At 39.4% G+C, this 23,724-nt stretch overlaps 1 protein-coding gene across 1 annotated transcript in view; it reads left to right on the forward strand.

The window, feature by feature from the left end:
* The first annotated feature begins 690 nt into the window (after positions 1 to 690).
* AHNAK (AHNAK nucleoprotein) overlaps positions 691 to 23,724 on the forward strand; it is a 37,212-nt gene continuing 14,178 nt past the window's right edge. Inside the window, exons 1-5 of the mRNA XM_053448811.1 lie at positions 691 to 834; positions 16,905 to 16,983; positions 17,692 to 17,848; positions 19,639 to 19,826; positions 20,390 to 23,695. Of these exons, the coding sequence (XP_053304786.1) occupies positions 17,692 to 17,848; positions 19,639 to 19,826; positions 20,390 to 23,695 (3,651 nt within the window). The 5' untranslated portion in view covers positions 691 to 834; positions 16,905 to 16,983. The remainder of the gene's footprint in view (positions 835 to 16,904; positions 16,984 to 17,691; positions 17,849 to 19,638; positions 19,827 to 20,389; positions 23,696 to 23,724) is intronic.

Below are 23,724 nucleotides of genomic sequence, written 5' to 3' on the forward strand. Positions count from 1 at the left end.
ACACCTCGGGCTCTCAGATGCAATTCCCACCTTTAAGGCCAGAGGCCCAAGCTTTCCCTCTCTTACACGTGTTAGTCAAAAGGCAGAGAAACAATGATGCTGTTTCATCCTTAATTGGACTCATCAGCACGAGGTTTTCGTACTGGCTTCATACTTGAGTCTTGGAGAAGCACAAGAGATATCAATAACAAAAGCAATGATGTGGTAAAGGTAATGGAAAACCCACTTAAAATAAAGGGGATAGCAAACACATTATTAAGCAAATAAGGTCAACATGCATGTGCCTACCCAGAATCCTTTGAGGTTGTGGCAGCGCCACAAGGATTTCTGAAGGAAAAAAACAAGCTTTCTGGCTTGTCGGCTGGATATAGTTTGGTACTTAATGCTTCTGCTATCCCCTTAATTTTAAGTGGAAGGGTTATCCCATCACCTTTACCCCACCATAACTTTTGTTATTGGTATTTAAGATAGCTTATGAAATATTGGGAACACAAGTGCTGTATAAAGTCGGGTGCTCATTTTGCTGTATGTGCAAAAATATTTTTCATTTCTCAGATAATTCATATAGCTTTACATACACGAGGCTGCTGGGTTGCATGCCTGCGTAGCTCTATACGAAACTAACAATGTGTACACATAGACAGAAAACTCAGCCCGGGGCAGGCCAAGCTCTGCCTCTTCTCCAGGATTGGGAGACCGACACACCCAGCTAGGCTCAATCTGCCTGTATAGCAGCCCAACCCTGCTTGCGCGGATCACTTAGCCTGCTTCCAAAAGGCAGAACAGAGCCGCTGGCTCCCTGCACATTAAAAGTGCCCGACCAGGACCACACAGGTAATAATCTCAAATCATACTTACTACTCTTTCTGAACACTCTCCATATTCTCTATCAACATATTAGGGACCGTAAAGCGGCTGTCATTTGTTCTTTCAAAGTTTGAATATTGTTTCTCTGCTGTACACTGTGTATTTATCTACTCCCAATACATAAACATCGCCGTTCTTTGCAACACCCTCTCTTTTCAGCAAATCTATATGCATAGGGGCTAAATTTAATAGTGCATTATATCTGTTTACACTGCATGGCTGTTATTTTTTTTTTTATGTTTGTCGGTTTCCTGATTATATGTAAGAGTGAAGATCTTATATAAAAAAAATATTGAGATGGCCGATTACTGTTCTAAATTTCACAGCAATAGCCTAGTAAATCCTGCAAAAAAAAACTCACCTACTCCTTGCTCGGATTGTGTATCTGATATGCGTATTGGACAGTCCACGTAGATTGCGTGTGTATGTATACTTACAAATATATTCCGTGCAATCTGAATACTTTTTGAATGCGTTGCATATCTAGGATATCGCTATGCCCCATTAGAATATGTATAATGTGCAGTTAAATTCACTGTCATTTTAGTATGTGGGCATTATATGTATATATATGTATATTACACAGGCGCAGTCTCTTTGGATTAATGGTAATGTTTGGTTTGGAAGGATTTCCCTTGCTGTTACAACACAGAGGACTGAGTTACAGGCACCACACCCTCGTGCAGCACATTTTGGAGAGGGTGGTGGGGCCAGAGAGTTAGGAAGAAAAAAAAACTTTTGCTCAAAAGAACATTAGGGAGGTGGAACAAAGCTACACCCAAAGAGTAGAAACTATCTCCCCTAAAAAGAATATACATAATCTTATAATATTAAACTTCTCGTCGCTTTATTTCGGGTCAGATTATTCGACATGTTTCTGTATTTTGTAAATGCAACGATTGGATTATTACGTATAACTAATATTGTGATTGAAGCTGTAGCTGGTATTTTGTATGCGTGCAACATGTTTAAGGTATTCTTTCTTAAAATGCAGTTGCAACCGCGATGCTGCATATTATTGTTTTGAGTTTGGATTCTTGCGTACAGGTTTTGGCAAAAGCGGCGATGGGAAAGGTGTGGCCTTGTGTGTGTTATAATATGTTTATGTATAACATTGCAACAGTAACTGTGTTCATAATAGTTCACATTTATACATATAATTTTCTTGTGATGCGCTTATATGTCCCATATGCCCTTCGTGAAGGGCTCAGCGTGTTGGCTATTATTGGAAGAAACATCCCAACCAAATACTGAGCGTGAATGAGGAATGCGCTGTAATTAGGGACGAGGGTGCGGTACACGCCTTCTGTGTAACCTGGGCCAAAGGTATAAGTGAGCTTCTTGAGCTCTGAGAAGTGCTGATCTGGTCATTTGCTTACCTGACAAAATAAAACGAGGGAACCTCTCATTTGGTCTCATTGCACTTAAATTTAGCTTTTGATCTAGGATTTAAAGTATTTGAAAGCTCGGTTCTCGGTATATTGCTGCGAGGAAAGTGCTTGCTAAAAGTTCTGATTTTGCATATTAACGATTAAAAAGTTATTCAGCTACTGAAAACTGGAGAATCTCTGAATCTGTATGGATTTTGGGAGCGTGCTGGAACTATTTCTATATTCGCTATGCAAGTTATTTTGCTAGTAAGCGAGTTTTATCAATAGCGCACATTGTAACAAAACTTGTTTTCTTCTCCTTGAAATGCCAGCAGACTAAGATGTGGCGGGAATTGGGTGCGCATTTTAGCTTGCTCTGTTTTTCGTGTGCTCGGATTCTCTGGATATATTTTGTGCTGCACCCTGTCTGTTTGGTACTTGGTTCTGGGTGTGTCTGGCCTCTGTCCAGAATCCTTCAGGAATGTTGGTTTGGAAGCAAGCGTGACTCACAGCAGTTCCTACACGGAGGGGAGGGAAAGAGGAGGAGGGAAAACCGCCTGTAATTTACTAAGGGAAAGCACTCTGCACAAGAGTATGTGTATGCCGTGCAAGAGTGCATCTGTTGCTGTATTATCTCCTTATAAGCTATAGGGAGGGAGGGGGGGGGACCCACAAAATGGTATTTTTCTGTTCAGTGTAGTGTAAATTATTTTACATAGAAAAAGTTTGAAGAGTTGACTTTTAGCAATAGTTGAAGCATGCCCCAGCCTCCCAGCATGGATGGTACTGGTAAAAATTGATTTAAATTCATTAAAACAAAGATCAAGGAAAAAAGGGGGGGCTAGATGAATCAGACGGCTTATAAGAATCATCTGATTCCACAGTCATGTGTGTCAAAACCTTCAGTGGAAACTCATGTGATTTGGGTGTTGGTGATTACTTACAAAGGGATGATAGTGTGTAGAACAATTCATACACCCAAAGTATAAACCCATCCCGTGTTCAATGCTTTCAGTCTCAGAAAGGGAACTTAAGATTCTAGGAGATGTCAAGTTTGGGTTTAAACCGCTCTCTGTCTTGGCACAACTAGTTTTAACTGTTGATGGTAAAATGAATAGCCATGTAACATGCTGCTAAGGCATCTGGAGTTTTAGAGGTTAAAGTTTTACACATGACCTCATGTTCTCTTAAGTGTGTGTAAAATGCATCCTTTGTTGTAAAATGGAAAGATGCCTTGTATATCTGTTATAGAAATTTTAATCTTTAGCTTTATAGGAAGTAGTCATCTAAGGGTTTAATACAGAAGGGCATGATATATACAACGGAACACGATAATTTGGGAGTAGGTTGACCACCTCAACTATTTCTTCTTGGAAACGTATACATTACATGTACCTGGCAAGCGGCAACATGCGAAAAGAGCTACCCTGCAGTGTATTGGATGTATAAATCCGCAGAAGATAGGTTACTATTATCCATCCCATGTACAGTAGGGTAGCATTTTAGATATCTGGCCAACATGTATATATGTCCCCCTTGGAAATGGCTGATGTCACCCAGGGGCAGGCTGGGGATTCAATTTGGCCCTGGCCCTTTAAAGACAGGATCTGATAAAATTACCTATAGGTAACCTATGTATCCAGCTGGCTCCTGCAAATTAAAAGGACATAGTCAACCCGCATGAGCCCTAAAAAAAGAAAGAAAAAAAAACTATCTGGGAGATTTTAGTGACATGTAACACTTCTATCCACTTTACCTGATAATCCTTCAGAAGGACAAGGTGATTGATTATAGGGTGTGGTTTTTCATTACTCATTTGAAGTTGACTAACTGTGCAAACTGAAACATTATAGCAGGCTCGCTCTCACCATGGGGATATATATATATATATATATATATATATATATATATATATATATATATATACTGAATTTATGTATATTTTTTTAAGCACTTAACACTTTTTGTTGACCAGTCCCTCTATAAATTATAGATATCACACTTTTTTGTTAGTGAAGACTGACAATTATTCTGTTTATATGGCAGAGGATCTGATTATTAAAGAATATTTCTTTATATGTGTGTTACATCATATATTAAAGGTTACACCTGAATGGCCACCCTGTTTTGATAAACAGTGATGAGCCCTGTACTTAGTTACATCCAGTCATCATTAAAAGAGAAGATAATGCAATAGAAAGTCATGTTAAAATGGCCCTACAACTAATATCATGCTAACACTATAGTAGTATTTTAACACAACAGTATTAGCTAGCAGTTTGGAGTTCACTTACATATTTTTTTTTTTTTCTTGACATTAAAGGTGCTGTAACAGACTTTTTCTTAGATTTTTATATTATCAACTACTACGGTATATATATCTTATTTTTTTATTTATTTTTTTAAATAACATACCGTTGTATTTTCTTGTTAAAAACTTCAACTTCAAATCAGGGCCTTCTAATCCTGTCTGTCTGCATTGCCCTGGCAGCCAATCTCTGTGATCACACAAGGGGTGTTACCTTTAAGGGCTCCTAGTTTAAAGGGACCTCACTCCCAAACACCAATTCTAACAAAACGACTTGCTCCATCACACTGTTTCATGTGCATGAGCATTAAATATCAGGCGGGAGTGGTAATACCACTGTAATGTAATACATAGAGGAGGGCTTTGGAGGAACAATAGGACTCTGTTCTTAGGTTACTGTAGTATTCTGGAAAAAAACTTTCACACCCAATCTTTATGTGAAGGGAGCTTTACAAGGAACTTCTCTCTACACAATGCATAACTGATTTGTTGATATCTTAAGAGGCCCTCTAAGTGGAACAGCACCTTTAAAGAGAAACTTTCACTGAAGCATTACTTATAGAATTAAGTGTAAAGGTTCACTGAGCCTTTGTTTCTGAAAAAAAGCCAACAAACAAAAACTTTTGTTCTGATAACCTTAATTCTAACCCATGAGTTACATGAACAGCCGGACAAATTGATTAAACAGTCTTTCTTGCCATGATTAGGCTAAATCCTGTTTCATTGGGGACACAACTTAAGCTGTGTATGTGTTGGTGTATGGTATTTATGTGCGAGGGGAGTGTCAATGTATGACATTGGAGTACAGTGCTACAATGAGCGTTACCATAAGTGTATGTGGTATGTGTTACCATAAGTGTATGCAATCACACACGATTGTACAGTGGTCGTGTGTGTCAGTGTACAGTTCTTAAGTGTGTGTTTTTGGGGGTGTCAATGTGCAGTGTCCATTGTTAAAGTGTGTGAGTGTATTCTTGAGTTTCAGTATATGGTGTGTTGGCGTATGGCATTAGACTGATCGTGTGTGATTGCACATAGAGTGTATGAGCCAGGCAGGTGGTGTGCAGGGAGTAGAGCACTAAGGAGTGTAGAGGCTGTAGAGAGTATGGGGCAGAGCAATTATTTCCTGTGCCTGGGTGTGATCTATCCTGTCTACCTGACTCAGCTTCTCCTTCATAAGAAATAATTACTTTGCCCTGTACTCTGTACAGGCAATTCACTGCTAGACCCAGCTAGGCTTTAAAATATTACCATCTATGTGAGTTTTGAATTCAAAAGACAAAGAAATCAAGTTTTTTCTTTTCATAAAAAAAATAGTAAAAAAAAACCCTACGACATCTTAAGGAATACCATATGAGAGATGCAAAAGGACTATAAACACCCGGAAACAATTGCCAGTGAAAAATTTGAAAAAAGTAATTTTATAAATGAAAGGTCAAAGCACCTTATGCCCCTCCCATTATAAATATAACATTAGTTTAAAAATAACAAAATAGTTTGGTATGTAAAGTAGTATTTTGCTACCTTTTATAATATTAAAAACAACTATGCATGCAGGGTATTCTCCTCAGGGGATGTTGTTTTTGAATATAAATCAGGGTTTTCATCAATAGCACCTAAATTGCAGAAAAAGTAATTGCAAAATTATCAAAATAAAGCCTCGTCTGTCTTTGAAAAAGAAATATGTAAGTTGTGCATTGACACATGTCATAGTACATTGGAGTGACTGTAACTATGGCAAAATGGTTTTAAATGGTTCCACAAGAGCGTTTTACCTGGTATGTATATACTAAATCAATGCCAGGCTTCTGCTAGTTGCGGATAAACAACCTGCAGAGTTGCCAGCTAGATTCACATGACTTAAGAGGTATGCACATTGCCGTCCTCTTTCATTGCTGGAGTAGGGGGGCTGCTGGCTAGATATACACAGCCATACACCAAGATGGTGTTAAAACAACTTCACCTTTCATTGACAAATCGTGTTATATTCTGTTATACTTTGGCATGTAATGCCAATTATCAGGACTTGATGATTTGTGCTCATTTTAACATTGTAATTAAAGCTTCTTTAAGCTTTTATTACAATGCTGTATACAGTTATGTAGTTAAGCAGTGAAGAAAACTTTTTTTTTTCATCCAACAACAAAAAAAGTGATTTTATCAGCTGTTTATGGCAGGGCTAAGGAATGTCTGCTTATGAAGTGAAATTATTTGCATCCTGTACATGAAGTGTCCACCTGGGTGATTCAGACTGAGGAATGATATTGCTTATGCCAAGGCAGTGTAAGTCAGTTTATGTATATCTATGTAGTAGTGCAGTTTGAATGCTTGAACTAAAATATTGCACGCAGACAGATCCTATGTAAAAATGTAATGGTGGTAAGCAGATAATGAATACAATGTATCAATCACTATTTCCTCCTATATCAGAACACATGTGACAGCTCCACACAGTAACAGGTATATAAAATCAAGGAACTTATGGCATAGGATGCCACCTTTGCCAGAAGCCAGTTGATGAAATTTCAGCCCTGCTAGATATATCTCGGTCCACTGAAAGTGCTATTACTGTGAAGTGGAAGTCTCTAGGAGTAACAGCAGCTCAGCCATAAAGTGGTAGACTACGCACACTTACAGAGCTTGGCTGTTGAGTGCTGCAGCAGGTAGAATTCAACAATTCTATGTAGCATTACTCACTACAGAGTTCCAAACTGCTGCTGAAAGCAACATCAGCACAAGTATGGTGGGTCAGGAGCTTCATGAAATGGGTATCCATAACCAAGCAGCTGCACAGGAGTCGAAGATCCCTATGCAAGATGCCACATGCTCCATCAGCTAGGGTGGTCTAAAGCATACCACCACTGGACTCTGGAACAGTGGAAACATTTTCTGGAGTGACAAATCATGCTTCACTATCTTGAAGTAAGATGGAGGAATCTGGGTTTGGTGGATGTAAGGACAACGCTACCTACCGGAATGCATAGTGCCCAGTGTAAAGTTTGGTGTATGAGGGAAAGTAGTCTGGGGTTGTTTTTCTGCGTTATGGCTAGGCCCTTTAGTTCAAGTGAAGGGTAATGTTAATGCCACAGTATACAAAGACATCTGAGACAATCGTATTCTTCCAAGTTTGTGGCACCAGTTTGCTGAAGGCCCTTTCCTGTTCCAGGATTACTGTGGCCATTACACAAAACAAGGTCCATAAAGACAACGTTTGAGATTGTTGGTGTAGAGGAACTCAAGTGACCTGCACAGGGCCCTAACCTAAACCCCATTGAACACGTTTGGGATGAATTGGAACGCTGATTACAAGCCAGTCCTTCTCGTCCTGCATCGGTGCCTGACCTCACAAATGCTTGTTTTTATTTTTTGGTTGAGTGTGTATAATATCCTACAGAAAGTCTTCCCAGAAGAGGTGGAGCCAGCTTCCCATTCCATTGTGTTGGAATGGGAAGTCCAAAAAGTTTAAACAGGTATGATGGTCAGGTGTCCACATAATTTTCATGATCTTTTGGTGTATACCTGTTGACTCAAACTAATAACTCGAATCAAACACGATATCAATGAGCCGCTGCTTAAGGAAAGAAAATAAATAACCTGCATTAAAAAGGCTTTCCAGGTGAGATCTGCAAATATGATTACTCCTCTTTATGAAGTTTGTAATTTGCAGTTCATTTTTCAGCACCTAATCATTATATGTGATTGAATTGGAAAAGCTACAAGATTAATAAAGGAAATCAGGGGATTTCAGTTGCATTAGAAGACTGTATGAGGTCCTTGAAGAAGAAATAGACAGAGAACAAGAGGCCACTAATGATTAGGGGAGTAAAGTAGGTCCTGCTTAAACATTTACACTCTAGAGGATTATTTTAGTTGACTATCGAAGCGTGGAGAATCTTCTGGACAAACTGTTTTTGCTTTTATCTGGATCAATGTAAGAATCTCGGATAGATTTTCACTATGCAACTATAAACCCTTACCCTTAATATCATCTGACATGGGTTATTAGACAGTGAGAGTCTTAGCTGTAATGCAAGAGGTTGCCCGTACTCTGTAAAAGAATGAAGTCTGTGAGTAACAGAAAATGTAAAAAAAAAAGTTTATGTGAACCCTAGTGGACACAATAAGGTTGCGTAGAAGAGGGGATTTGTGTGCGCAATATACTTTTTTTTCTCCCCAAATTTCTTAGAATATCATTAATGTTTTCTGAAACTGCATTTGTTCAAGAAAGTTTTACTTTTCATCCACATCTGGAAATATTTTTCTTTGGTTACATGACCGGAAACCTGCCACCTCCCTACATGCGTATCAGGCAGCAATAGCCCCCACCAACTCCGGATACATTTCATACACATGCTCAAATGTTTACAATTCAGTTATCCTATATCAGTTTATACTATATAAAATAGTGTGTTTTAATGTTGGTATGTAGTGTATACAGTAAATGCATTATGTACTTTAAGTGCTTTTTCCATCGTGCTTTATTTTGTATTATGGGAGTGTATGTCCTTTATTGTTTTGTTACTTTTTATCTGTTTAGTATGTGTTTCTAGGTGTGTCAAACATACACCTTTTTGTTACTGCAAACTGTAACATGGTTAAATGCAGGTTAAACAGTCTAACAACATTTTAACTCCTGAATTTCTCTAAAGGAAATGTATAATTAGTTGCTGCTACACAGGCTTTGTTAGCTATTAACATTCGCGTTGAAGGGCTCAAGAGAAGAAGAAACAAAGTGGAAGTATAGTCAGTAATACAGTGACATACATTAACAAGAAATGAGTTTGCAGCAAATGGCACTTTTTTTTATGAATATTCCTTTTTACCTAACTATACATGTGCTACTCTAAACAGTAGAGATTGTGTATCTTGTCCAGTCAAAAAGTGATCTTATCATTATAGAAACCAGTGCAATGGTCCACTTATCCCTTTCTTTTGCTATTTTTGATTAATACACATGAATCTGCTATTGGTATTCTCACACACTTGGACTCTCATTGTAATGCATTATTGTAATTGCCCTTTGTAATATCTAGCCCTAATCAGTGTTGGATTGCATCCTCAAGACTACTAGTTTATTTCACCAATTCTGGCTGAAATGATTTTGTATGTGGTCTACATGTTCCAGCATGCCCTGGTAGTCTCATACTTAATAAGGTGGAGGCAGGGAGGGGCCAGAATTTTGCTGTTTGCCCTACAGCTGTTCTACCCCAGGAATGCAGTTTTCCTGGTTCAGGATTAAGGACACAATTATGAGACATGCACTATTTAGGCCATTATGTTTTCCTACACTTGCGCACCCATTTTGCTATGTACATTGCCTATATATATATGTGTGTGTGTGTGTGTTTTAAAAATGTTATATTCCCTCCTCCCTTCCATGATCATCTTTTCCAGAACTGCAGTATGGTTTGAATGTTTCACTGTCTTCTGCAGCTTTACAACTCAATTTAGCATTTGGGTGTGTAGCAAGCTGAAGCAAATGTTTATCTAGCAATGAGCAGAGCCTCTGTTGCATAAGTTCAAACTGAACTAGTGAGCCTTTCTGCTATGTGTATATGTAAAATGAGCTGACCGAAGGAGCCTCCTCTCCTGTTTGTGACACTGATTGAGGGAGCACCTTTAGTGTGTTTCTGACTGCTATGTCCCTTGGATGTTTCCTTGGACATATAATCCCAAGTGCCCTAACACGTGGCAATGATGAAAATAGATTCAAAACATTCCATGAAGCTATTGCATCTCTCATATTACCTGGAATTCTGCTATGACATTCAAAGCCCAGCTCTTACACAACTCATTTTTTTACTCTTGACTTTAGCCAAGAGTTTCATTTGTAATATAGCACATTTTCAAGTTTCTCCCAATTCAAGAGATACTGCAGTTTAAATTTTTTCATAAATTAAAAGCAATTTCTAACAGTGACCAAATATTCAAATGAAAGGTGTGTGGGTAATATATAAGTGTTACATAGAGCTGCAGGGAACCATTTTTTCTATTTCTTGTTACACGGCACAACATTTTTCGAATCAGGAGGGGTTATTAAGAAAATAAGCAATAAAAATATATCCGTTAGATTGTTTCACTAAAGGGAGAGTTGAAAGGGTAGTTGCAGATTCAACTTGCCTCACTATCAATTATGAAGGGCCAACATGGAAAGGCTTCTATAAGAAGTGCTTTGCTAGCCCTGCATAATGCATAGTTTAATGAGTTCTCCATTAATCCACATCATACAAGGCTAGCTAAGGTCTTTCTTTAAGCAGAAGGAGCTGCATTTGTGTCTGGTAAAAATCTGTGAAAATTAAATATCTCCCATATATACAATATCATATGTTAAGCAAAGACTCTGGAAAATGTATTAAATATACTTAAATAGCTTCTCACATACATTCCATGTAGAGACTTGCCACATGCCACAACTGCCTAGTAAAGCCATATTGAATTTCTAAATTAGCCTGCTAACATTGTTTCCACGGTATTATAATTGGTCATAGGCCTTTTAAAAGCTTGCTATGAACCTTCCCAACAGTTGAATGATAATTATGGGAGAAGTGAAACAACCAGGAAGCTATCTGGATTAAGTTTTAGTATTTAACCTGCCACAATGGATCACACCAAGTATTCCCAAAAAACTATATATACATGCATACTAGGAAACTGTCTAAAAACCTTAAGAAATACAGCTATGGAATTATAAAAACTCATTGCAATTTGTAATATCCGTCTATAATATGCCATCGCTTTACTTTGTAATAATGACATTAATGTTTACTAATGAATAGGCCTAAACTATGTCATAGTAACTCCCAAGCATAAATATATTTCTAAAAAATGCTGTGGCATTTGCTCGGAGTACTTTCAATTAAGGGGGATTTCTGATTGGGGAAGAAAAAATGCTGGAGACGAGGGTGGAGTTTATTAGCTGCAGATGTTGTACACATGTGTTGGGGTTAGATTCCACTCCAGCTCTACTCAATCTCTCAGCTTCCCATACATGTTTCTGCATGGCCACTCTGCATTCTTGTATTCCCAAAGCTTCTCTGTTCAAAGAACACAACAAATCCTGCTTTGTTTTTATGTTTAACTCTTGACAAGAACTCAATTTCTTTCCTCCATTTCTCACTATCAACCTTTGTATCACCCCCAATCTTTGCTAAGAAACCACATTTCAGATGTATGATGGTAATGTGTGTTCTTTAGAAAACAGTACAGATCAATGTGGGCACGTTAGTCTATAAGCATACAAAAGTGCTTGCGTGCCTAACAATAAAGAAGTGGTTCTGGCAATCTACAAAATCTGTCTGTCTTGCCCTTGTGTGTCTGTGTCCACATTGGAAGGCTGAGTGTTCAGATCATTTTGAAAAACTTAGACAAGTATCTGTGGCCTCAACTGTTTCTTCAATGTTTGGAAATATGTGATACTCATGGTAGTAATTGAAATTGTGTCTTAATTCCAACTGTTCGATGAAATGGCATATTATAGTTTTTTAATAGTACAGGAGGAAGGTTTATTTCAAAGGAGGAATGTTAGAACAAGAGGTCATAGTCTAAACCCAGAGGGTCAGAGACTTATATAATGTAAGGCATTTTTACTGAGAGGAAGGCTAAGTGCAGCAGCCTTCTAGCAAGCACTAGAGAGCATATAGAGCATTTAAAAATGCATACGATAGGCATGAAGTTACGTAATTCATGACCAGCAGAAAGAAATCTTTGAGAAGAAAAGTGTCTTAGATCATAGTAAATATACATAGTATAGATAAACAGTTACCTAGCTTGTCATGCCAAAAGTTGTCATGGACCATGTTAACCAATATGTTAGCCTCTTGTATAGATTGTAATAAAGTTTCAGCCTACTACTAATTATTTAGTAGTTTAATTATTTAATTAGTTTTTTGAAAATTAATAAACCGGCAATGCCAACAAGATAGAGGCTCAAATATGGAGTACGTAAATGTGGGTCCGGGGCCGGACTGGGAATGGAAAGCAGCCCTGGAAACAGCCCCATATATTGTATCTCGTGGTCGAGCTCTTGTATCCACACGCACCCCTTATACATACTCGAGTCACACTATTTGCCATACAAATAACTATGAAACATTCTTTTTATCACATTATTTGTATTAAAATGCCAGAAAGCAAAAGTGTTAAAAGGTCCTAATAAATTAAATACATTAGACATAATGGAATCAAAGCATTTGCTACTGCAAGAATTTGTAGATGAAAAAGTTCCATTTTATTCAGTGGAACAAAACAGTGATCACATTATTCTTCACGATATTCTTGTAAGAAACTTTTGACTATTAATACCACCGCAACTGTTCTAGCACTGCATCATCCAATGAATACCTCATCCCAGATACAGTTCATGGTGCAAAGTGGTCTGCTAGTGTGTTTATATAAAAAGTCCTCTCTTACGGGGGAAGGACTGTGAAACCAACGGGAGTAATTAAATCAGTTCTTACAACTAAATTGGGTTTCACTCTGAAGATCCCAACCACCATTCAAGTTTCTGTGATTACTCCTTTGTGATAAGGTATGCAGATTGAAATAAAAGTAAGAGGACAGGCTCTGCCACACCAACACCCAAACACACACCAAGACAGGCTCTACCACGCAGACACCCAAACATACACCAGGACAGGCTCTGTCACGGTCAGGACTACTTGCCAAGCCGTGACGGTGTGGAAGGAGTGGGCATGAAGGGGTTAATAGCACCAGGCCTCTGGATTTACTAACTTCACCCCTTAACAAGGCATCAGTTACTATATTAACCCGCAAATCCTGCCTGTATCCCCCCAGGTAGTCTGCCACCACTCGTGATTTTGATACCGGACTTGTGTGATATCCGAATTAAACTCTCACTCTCACACTCTCTCTCTCTCTCACACTCTCTCTCTCTCTCTCTCTCTCACACCCTCTCACCCAACACACCCCAGGCAAACAACATATATATCCGCTAGAAATTAGGTAATAACAATTAGGTAATGTGTTATACTCTTAGGGTTTGTGGATATCAATACTAGAGCCCAAAGATATTTGGATTATGTGTATTTTAATAACAAAAGACAAATGTTACACAGTGCCACAATTACAAAAAACAAAGCATACAAAATAAAAATAAAACGGCAAACAGTTCTTAAAAACAATGGGACTTAAACACAGGACCCTCACTCACGAGTTTCTTCAATAAGCCAGCCTGTAGAAACTCCTTAAATCCAGATGGTTTCTTATGATGTTGTTCCAATCGTAGTATATCGTGGAGTTCTTCTTTGAGGTGGATGCGTTGCCCCTAAATCAGGCTCTTTTGCAAGAAAACACCCCTCTGGCCACATGACCATGTGACTGGTTATATGACACCTTTCCAACTATTAGTTCCCATCTTTGATCTGCCAATAAGTTATGGTGGGGTAAAGGTGATGGAAAACCCCTCCACTTAAGCTAGGAATGGAATTCTTATAACTCTGGGTCCTTATCGGTTAGGCCATGAATCGCCACAGGGGTCCTGGGAAGATGACACCTCTTGCCAGAACAGATACAGAGGGCATGCACAAATAAACACATTTAAATGTAACATCGGATTAACCCATTGAATGCTAACACAAAGGAATAACCACCTCTGCTGGATTACCTTCCATACATCCACTATGTCATATGAGTTAATCATGACAGGCTCTGTCACACAGACACACACACCAGGACAGGCTCTGCCACACCGACACACCAAGACAGGCTCTACCACACCGACACACCCAAACACACACCAGGACAGGCTCTACCACACAGATGCCCAAACACACACATACACACATCAGGACAGGCTCTGCCACACCAACACACACACACACATCAGGACAGGCTATGCCACACCGACACACCAAACACACACACACACACCAGGACAGGCTCTGCCACACCGACACCTGCATCAGTACAAGTTAATCTACACAAAACATAAAAATGCTTTCCACACTGGTTTGTTTTTTGTGTGTTGCCCCCCCCCTTTGGTTTTAATGTATTACCCCTGCACCCTTGTGTATTGATTTATTTGATGTCCCCAGCCAGCCTTCCTCTCTTGTGTATCCATGTGTATTGCAACCCAACCACCCTGTTGTGTACTTATACCCCAAGCCACTCCCTTTTTGTATTTAATTGTTGCCCCAAGGCAGCCCCCCTTCTTTTCCTTCCCTGCTCTCCTACAACATGCTCTTCTCCATGTCACCAGGAGCTGTTCCGTGTGAGCCCGCCCCCTTGAAGCGGCACGTCGTGTCTTCAAAGTGGCGGGATGAATAGACTCACTGGGAGGCATGGTGCAGTCACGCGGGCTGCTTAATGATTTTAAAGTGGCCGGCGTGTCTTATGACCGCTTTTAAACTCGCAGCCTCATCGGCTGCAATGACATCTCGGATCGGTCACTTCAGTGAGCGGCCCCGTGGCTGTGTAATTTAGATTCAGGGTGGCCGGGGGGGGGGGGACTTTATTTAATTAGCTGCCAACATTTGCATCTAAAGTTATTATGATCAGGATTGTTCAGTGCTGCTTAATTTGTCGAGAATGGTCTCTATGTGGCCAGCCATGAGAGAAGGAGTTGCTAAGCATTCTTTGTGTAATATTTACATAAGGTGGTTTGTTTAATGTCACATGGATTACTAAGATATTCACGTGTATTATAAATGCACACACCCTGCTAGATGTTGGCTAGAGAGCCTTTTATACATGTAAGATGGGACACAAAACAAACTGTGACTTGAAATGTATCTTGGGTATTACCTACATCTTATACACTGTAGGCAATTTGCAAAACCTTGGAGTCTTTGGGATCTCTTGGTTATTGAAAGCATATACACTGATCAGCTATAACATTATGATCGCTAGCAGGTCAAGTGATTGGGATCTCTTGGTTATTGAAAGCATATACACTGATCAGCTATAACATTATGATCGCCAACAGGTCAAGTGAATAAGACTGATAATCTTGTTATTATGGCCCCTATGAGTTAGTAGGATATATTGGGCAGCAATGGAACATTTTGTCCTCAAAGTTGATGTGTTAGAAGCAGGAAAAATGGGCATGCATAAGGACCTGAGCGACTTTGACAAGGGCCAAATTGCGATGGGTAGACGACCGTGTCCGAGTATCTCCAAAACTGCAGCTCTTGTGGGGTGTTCCTGGTCTGTAGTGGTCACTACCTAACAAAAGTGGTTCAAGGAAGAAAAGTGGTGAACTTGCGTCAGGGGGCAGTGATTATTAATGTATTTATTTATAACAGTATGGTGATATTATCTGACTGATTCCAATCCCAATGAAGGCATAGAGTCGTTCAAAGATCCGGATCACTGTAAGATTCGGATCCCTGTAAGATCCGAATCTTTGAACGACTCTCTGCCTTCATTGACATCACTGGAGTAGGCAGGGGGGAGGATTCATTGAGTAATGAAAGGGGCGGGGCCAATCGTTAGTGTGCCTGCACGGAGTTACTGGAAAACAGTAACTCCTGTGAGTCACACTGAGTGATCCGAAGATTCGGATCATGAATCGATCATTTCAGTGAATGAGTCGAAATGATCCGATTCACTTTCATGATCCGAACTTCCCATCACTACAATATGGCAGCTGACAGGTAAGAGACGGGGAGAAGGTGGGGCAGAGGGAGAAAGGAAAGGGAGGATATAATGAGAAACAAGATAAAGGGGAGGGATAAGAGAGATAGGGAGAGGTAAAGAATAGGAGAGAGAATTAAGATACAGAAAAAGGGGAGGGTTAGTTAGGGAAGAGAGAAAGTGTGTTTGTAAGTGAGTGCTTGTTTGGGCAAGTTTGTGTGTGGTCAGTATGTTTGTGTGTAACAGCAAGAGTGCATGTGTATGTTTGTGTGTAAGGGTAGTGTATATGTATGTGCATATGGGCAGGCGTGTGTTAAGGCAGTGTAAGTGTAGGGCATAGAATTATTCCCTATAACACACGTTTTACCGAGGGCACTATTTAGTTTTGTTTTTTTTTTTTTGGGGGGTTTCCTTCGAAATGTTGGCAACTATGCTCTCCTCACTTCACAGAACACCATCCAAAAGTCCTTTAACATCCTGCACAAAATACGATGCAGAAGCCTCACTATTCTCAGCACACTATACTTGCAGAGCCTTGGTGTGAATTATTGGTAGCCAAAAAATGGGAGCGGACCCAGATAGCTCCCGCTGAGTTAAGGTGATTGAGATGATTTTTATCTGAACCCAGAGCATCTGTGATCCATAAGGGACATGATCACATAAGCTGTTGGCTACAGAGTATGACATGAGATTATAACGTCTTTACTGTAAAATGTGTGAACATTTTTTTTCTTGTAGCATAATTGAGATCTTTTATTTCCTTGTAGCCTGAGGTCCTCGTGCAAATGACAGTGCAGAAAGAGCCAGCAAGGTCTTATTGAAGATAACGGAATAATTAATTTCAAGGTTAAGTATCGGTCTTGTGCCTTTTACTTGCACTGCTTTGGTGTATTCATCATTTTTGTAAATTGTGCGAGTCTATTAGGATATCTCTACATAAAATAAAACCAAAATACCAAATATTTGTCTGTATGGACATGCCTAAAAACGAAAACACACGCACACACACACACACAAAAACAAGGTATGACACTTTTCTATTTTTTTTTTTATCCATGATTACATTGACTCCCTCATTTGCATGTGACTGCTGTATTAAACACAGCCTTTAAGCACACCAAAGGGTTGGAAGAGCATGATTTGACAAGTGTATAGCCAATAATTCTCAAGGCTTATGATGGGTCAAAAGTGACAAAAGCCATCCACTAGATAAAGGCACAGCAAGCAAAAGAATAAGACACGCACACAGCTTTTCCCAATAAAGAAAGCTGGTAAACACCTGAGCACGGATAACTGTGATGTTACATCACTGTAATATGATTTGAGACCCATGTGTCTGACGTTACTGCGTTTTAAGATAATTTAAGATATGTTTACTGTTATGTCACCTGCCTAGGCCAAATTAACTGCCCAATGCCAGATAAGTTTGGCTTTATACTATGCTGCCTTTTGAAAACAATGAAAAGAGGTAGTGAAATTACTTAAATAATTCTGTACATTTTTTATTTGGGCTCAACAATTACTATACAGTTTATAGACTGATGTTTCTTTCAGATGGAGAAGGAAGAAGAAGAGACAAGGGAAATTTTGCTCCCCAACTGGCATGGAAGTGGGTCCATGGGTATTACCCTGGATCAGAATGAGGAAGGTGTGTTTGTGAAACAGCTCGTTCAGAATTCACCAGCGGCCAAAACGGGAATTGTAAGAGAAGGTAAATAACTGTGCCATGGAAAACTTAAATTAATCTATCCAGCACCTCCAAACAGGATTTTGTATCATAGAAACATAGAATTTGACGGCAGATAAGAACCACTCGGCCCATCTAGTCTGCCCATTTTTCCTGATGTAAGGGAATATTCTAGGTGAGGCCTGACCCAATCTGTAAAGTGGCATAACTACTTTCCTCTTTCTACTACTAATGCTTCTCCCTATGCAACCCAGCACCCTGCTTGCTTTTTGAGATAATTAATTGCATTGTCTGCTTACCTTTAAGTCATCAGATATAATTACTCCTAAGTCCCTCTCTTCCATTGTTACTGACAGTACAGTGCCACCAATACTGTATTTTGCCTTGGGATTTTTACATCCTAAATGCATTACTTTACATTTATTAATATTGAACTGCAGCTGCCACACACTCGACCATTCTTCTAATTCCATTTGGGTTGTTCCACCTGGAATGTCTATCATGCTGCAGACCTTTGTATCATCTGCAAAAAGACATATCATACCAATAAGACCTTCTGTAATATTATTAATAAAAATATTAAAAAGTACAGGTCCCAATGCTGATCCCTGAGGTACCCCACTAGTGACAAGCCCGTCCTCTGAATATATACCTTAAACTACAACCTTCTGCCTCCTATCACTCAACCATTGGCCTATCCATTCAACTATTCTGGTACCCATACCCCTTCTCTGTAAACACAGCTGTGTCGCATGTCACCCCATGTCTCTTGGCTAACAAGGGTCCCCCACCGTCATCTTCCTGTGATACATGATTTTATATATATATATCTAAAAATAACTTGGTAAATAGAGAACACACTCTAATAATGTTTTTTATAGTTTTATCTATGAGGCTATAACTAAGCTGTGTTTAACCCTGGTTACTTCCTGTCCTTAGATTTGGACTATGAGCCACAAACAAAGCTGGTTATTCTCAGCTCAGGGCTAGTGTAATAGACCACCCACATCCTCTATTTTAAGGCCAGCAGTATAGGAAATAGGGGTTGCAGAGGGGGCAACTACTGTCAAACCACAGATACCAGGGTAACAAGCCACAGTGCAACCAGTAACCTGGGGACTGTGTTTTTCTTGCTCCCCGCTACTTAGAGTTGTCAGGTGTTAATGGCACATATAATGATGTCAAGGGACCTGTAGCTAGATACCATTTGTACTTTTTTTGTACTCCTGTTGACCTGGTAGATACTAAGAAGAACAGTCACCTTATGCCTTTCCTACATGATGTCTGTATGCAACATTCTGCATTAATCTAACACTGGTTCAGGATCAGCCAAATGTTTTAGAGCACAGGAGTCCTTTCCACCTAGTTACACCCAAGTTAAAATAATTCTTAACCTAAAATCCACCTGCTTGTAGCCACTTTGGTACCAGTAATTGGCATCTTGGTGAATTTTACAGTCAATTGGCAATGATTGCAAGTAGAGGGCATCAATGTCATGTGTGTCATGTTTTAGACCTTAGAACGCATGGGATATCTGTGAGAAAGTGGGCAAGTTTAAGCAAATGAAAGGTGGCCTGAAAATCACCTAAGTTTCATACCCTATTGTTTTAGGAAATCACCTCTATACACCTAAACAGTGCCAGTCCGTTTTGCAATGTATATGTATCTCAGAGGGGATTGTGGGAGATGAAGTTAAACATAAGGTTGTGAAAACCTTAAAAGTTCCCCTGTATTAAACCATGTTGCCACTAGAATTCTCCCCATCTTCTGTCTCAATTCACAAGTTGGCACACTTGCTTGTCTCTTATGTACAGGTGATCAGATTGTAGGTGCCACTGTCTACTTTGACAACATGTCATCGGATGATATTGAGAGGCTGCTAACTAATGTAGGACAGCACACTGTGGGCCTTAAACTGCAAAGGAAAGGGGACAGATCACCCCAGCCTGGAGTGTCCTTGTCTCATGATGTCTTCAGCCTAAAAAGCCCTGATGTTGTTCTGGTAAGTAGAATTTAGTACATTTGATTATTTTTGGGTAATCAACATAAAGTGGTGAATTGGATCATCTTATGATGTTTAAGTAAGCTCTATGGCGACTTACACCTACCACTAAAATCTCTCAACTAAGTGGTATATTTGTTATTGTTTCTATTATATATATTCTCTTTTCCTGCCCCCACCCCAAACTACACGTCTGCTAGAAGTTCAGTGTGCATCTGATGATGTCTTAACCAGAGTCCCAAGCAATGTGCAAAAAAAAAAACAAGGGCCAGGAGACAATGTTGCACTGCTTTCACCTGCACATATTTATAGCTCCAATTATTTTGTATATTCTGTACCCAAATGCTTAAGCACCCAAATGCCAGCTCTTGATAATCTGTTGATAATCATATGGTGACGAGAAACGTGACAAGTGAATGAGAAATGATGAGGCTTTTAGACACTTCCTTTCATAGAACTTTACTATACCTTCTTGTGAACAGAAATGACATCTTGCGATGTTCAAGACTATTGCGTAATTTAGGTTAATCAATACACATATATTTTATATTTTTTTTTTAAAGAGTGGCGATGATGAGGAATACAGACGCATTTACACAAAAAAGATTAAGCCACGTCTGAAGTCTGAAGAGATTCTGGAGCCAGAAACACAAACAAGGACAATCACTGTCACTAGAAAAGTGGCTGCCTACACTGTGGATGTGACTGGATCTAAAGATTGCAAGGAGATTGACATCAGCAGTCCTGAGTACAAGATTAAAATTCCCAGGCATGACATAACCGAAATTTCCAAAACCAATGTGGAAACTGAAGAGGACAAAACTATAATAAAAATCCCGGGGACTGACTTTACGGGTAAAACCTTTCAGGTAGAAGGAGAGCAAGCATTATTCACAGCCAGAGGTGGTGTCTCTCTGCCTGGAGATTCATTAAGTGTTCTCAGCACAACTGTCCACTATCATGAGCGTAGCAGGGAAGTGTTTGATCTTCCTAGTATTTGCACAGATTCAAGAGTCCAAGTAACCAGCGTCTCTGACCCAAAAGTTCAGAGTTACACAAGCAAAACTGATGTGTTTGGAACAGAGCATGAAGACCTAAACCGCATTGTTAAAAGAACCGATTTTGACACTACAAAAGCAAAATCAAGTGTTGACATTAGTGCTCCATCTAAACCATCAACTATCTTGCCTGACTTTGATTACAAAAGAGAAAACGTGGTTGACACCCTTGCAAAATCTGACAAATCTGTGTACGGCCCGAAAATAGATGCATCGGAAGTAGAACTCCCAGAAGGAAAGATAAGAATACCCAAATTTCAGATGCCCAAATTTGGTATCTCTGGACCAAAGACAAACAGCGCAACCAGCGACCCCACAACGACTTCAGGAGGACATGATTTCTTTGCATCACAAACTGACATCAAAAAAGTCTCACATGAAAGCACAACAGCAAAAGGTCTCTCTGTGGATATGAGAGAACCTGACAATGATAGTTATGGGGGGAAGATTCAGATCCCTGCATTTAAAATGCCAAAGTTTTTTTACTCTGGAACAAAAGGTGGGACTGCAAACATTGATTTAAATGTTCCCCAAGCAGCTGTTGAGACTCCCACCCCTGAAACTGTACACGAATTTCAGATTGCAAGCTCACAGTTGGATGGTAAGAATATTGATGGTAAAGTAAAAGCTCCAAAGATTGATCTACCCATTTCTATGTCTGATAAAAAGCTAGACCCAGAGGGTCAGAAAATGGAATTTAAAGGTCCAAATATCAATGTGAAGTCAGGTTTAGAAATTGACAGTGCAGCGGGGAACATAAAAGGTTCCAAACTAAAAATGAAATCAATGAATGTTGACCTACCAAAGGTTTCCATGCCTGATGTTGGTGATGTTAATTTGAAAGGTTCCACTTTAATAGGGGATGTTGATATTGCTGATATATCTGAACACAAAGTAGACCCTACTGAAATGGGTATTAAAATTCCAAAGAGTGAAGTTGACATAACTTGTCCCAAGTTTGACATTAATACTTCAGAGGTCAATACTGATGCTCAAGAAGCCAAGATAAAGAGTCCTACATTTAAAATGCCTTCAATGAGTATAGAGTTGCCAAAAGTTTCAGGGCATGATGTGGATCAAAAGGAAACTATTATTTCAGGGCCCAATCTTAAAGGGTATTTAAAGGAAGCCAAAGTTCATATTGAGCGCCCAGACCTTTCAGTTATGCCAGATGTCTGCCCTGATGGCAAACTGGAAGGGTCCAAATTCAAGATTCCTTCTATGCAAGTGTCAATGTCTAAAAGGGACCTTCATCTAAAAGGGCCTAAACTGGAAGGGGATTTGAAAGGTCCTGAGGTTGAGCTTGATATATCAGGTGGAAAGGTAGATATTGAAGGTCTACAGGGGAAAGGCAAAGGTCCTAAAGAGGAAGGAGATTTGAAAGGTGTCAAAGTAGACCTCAAAGGTCCAGACATGAATTTAGAGGCACCAGATGCTGAATTTAAAGGTTCAGAAGGTAAATTTAATATGCCTAAATTTAAAATGCCTACATTTGGTATGTCTGGACAAAAAGTTCCAGGTGTAGATGTGAAATTGCCAGAAGGAGATTCAATGAATGTCCACTTACCAAAAGTATCAATCCCTGATGTTGATTTAAACATTAAAAGTCCTAAGTGGAAGGGAGATGCAGATATGTCCGTACCTAATTTAGAAGATTCAAAGAACCCAGAAGTAAACATAAAAGGTTTAGAGGTTGAAACTGGAGATGTAGATATTGATGTAGATGGGAAACTAAGGGGTCCGAAATTTAAAATCCCTTCAGTTCATTTAACCAAAGTGTCCATGCCTGACCTTGATACAAGTTTTAAAGATCCCAATCTGAAAGGGGATGTTAGTTTGAAAAATCCTAAAGCTGATCTGAAGGCTGACCTAGATTTGTCAGGTGTTGATTTGGAAGGTCCAGAAGGAAAGCTAAGGATGCCAAACATTAAAATGCCTAAATTTGGAAAGGCTGAGGGCCTAGATATGGATGTTACACTACCAAAAGGTGATATTGATATGACTTGTCCAAAGATTGATCTTGAAACTCCTGAACTGGAGATAGAAGGTCCAGAAGGTAGAGTTAAAGGTTCTAAATTTAAGAAGCCAACAATGCATGTGAATTTACCTAAAATGTCAATGCCTGATGTGGATTTTAATCTGAAAGGTCCTAAAGTGAAAACTGGGATTTATACTGTAAATCCTAATTTGGAAAGTGAACTAAAAAGCCCAGACGTTAAATGTCCAGAAGTTGCTTTTGAAGGTCCAGATGTAGATATTGAGGTTTCAGATGTGAAGGGGAAAAAGAAAATGCCCAAATTCCATTTGCCAAAGTTCAGCTTTTCAGGACCAAAATTAGAAGGTTCAGATGCAGATGTCAAGATACCAAAAAGTGACCTCAATATATCTGGTCCCAAGGTAAATATGGATACTCCGGAAATGGATGTTGAGGGTCCAGAAGGGAAGGTAAAAAGTTCTAAATTTAAGATGCCTTCGATGCATCTTCCAAAAATGTCCATGCCTGATGTGGACTTAAATATAAAAAGTCCTAAATGGAAGGCAGGAGCAGATATTTCAGGACCCAGACTAGAAGGAGATTTGAAAGCCACAGAACTTGACATTAAAGCGGTTGACCTTAAGGCTTCTGATCTGGAAGTAGAAAACCCAGAAGTAAAAGGTAAAATGAAAATGCCCAAATTTCATCTACCTAAATTTGGATGGAAAGGAGAAAGTGCAGACCTAGATATGAAATTGCCAAAGGGTGACACTGACATATCTGCTGATATGAGAGGTCCAGAAATATGTTTAAAGACTCCAGAAGTAGATCTTACTGCACCAGAAATAGGGATTGAAGAAAAAGG

Source organism: Spea bombifrons, chromosome 10 (assembly GCF_027358695.1).
Source record: "Spea bombifrons isolate aSpeBom1 chromosome 10, aSpeBom1.2.pri, whole genome shotgun sequence".
In the NCBI taxonomy this organism is placed as follows: domain Eukaryota; kingdom Metazoa; phylum Chordata; class Amphibia; order Anura; family Pelobatidae; genus Spea; species Spea bombifrons.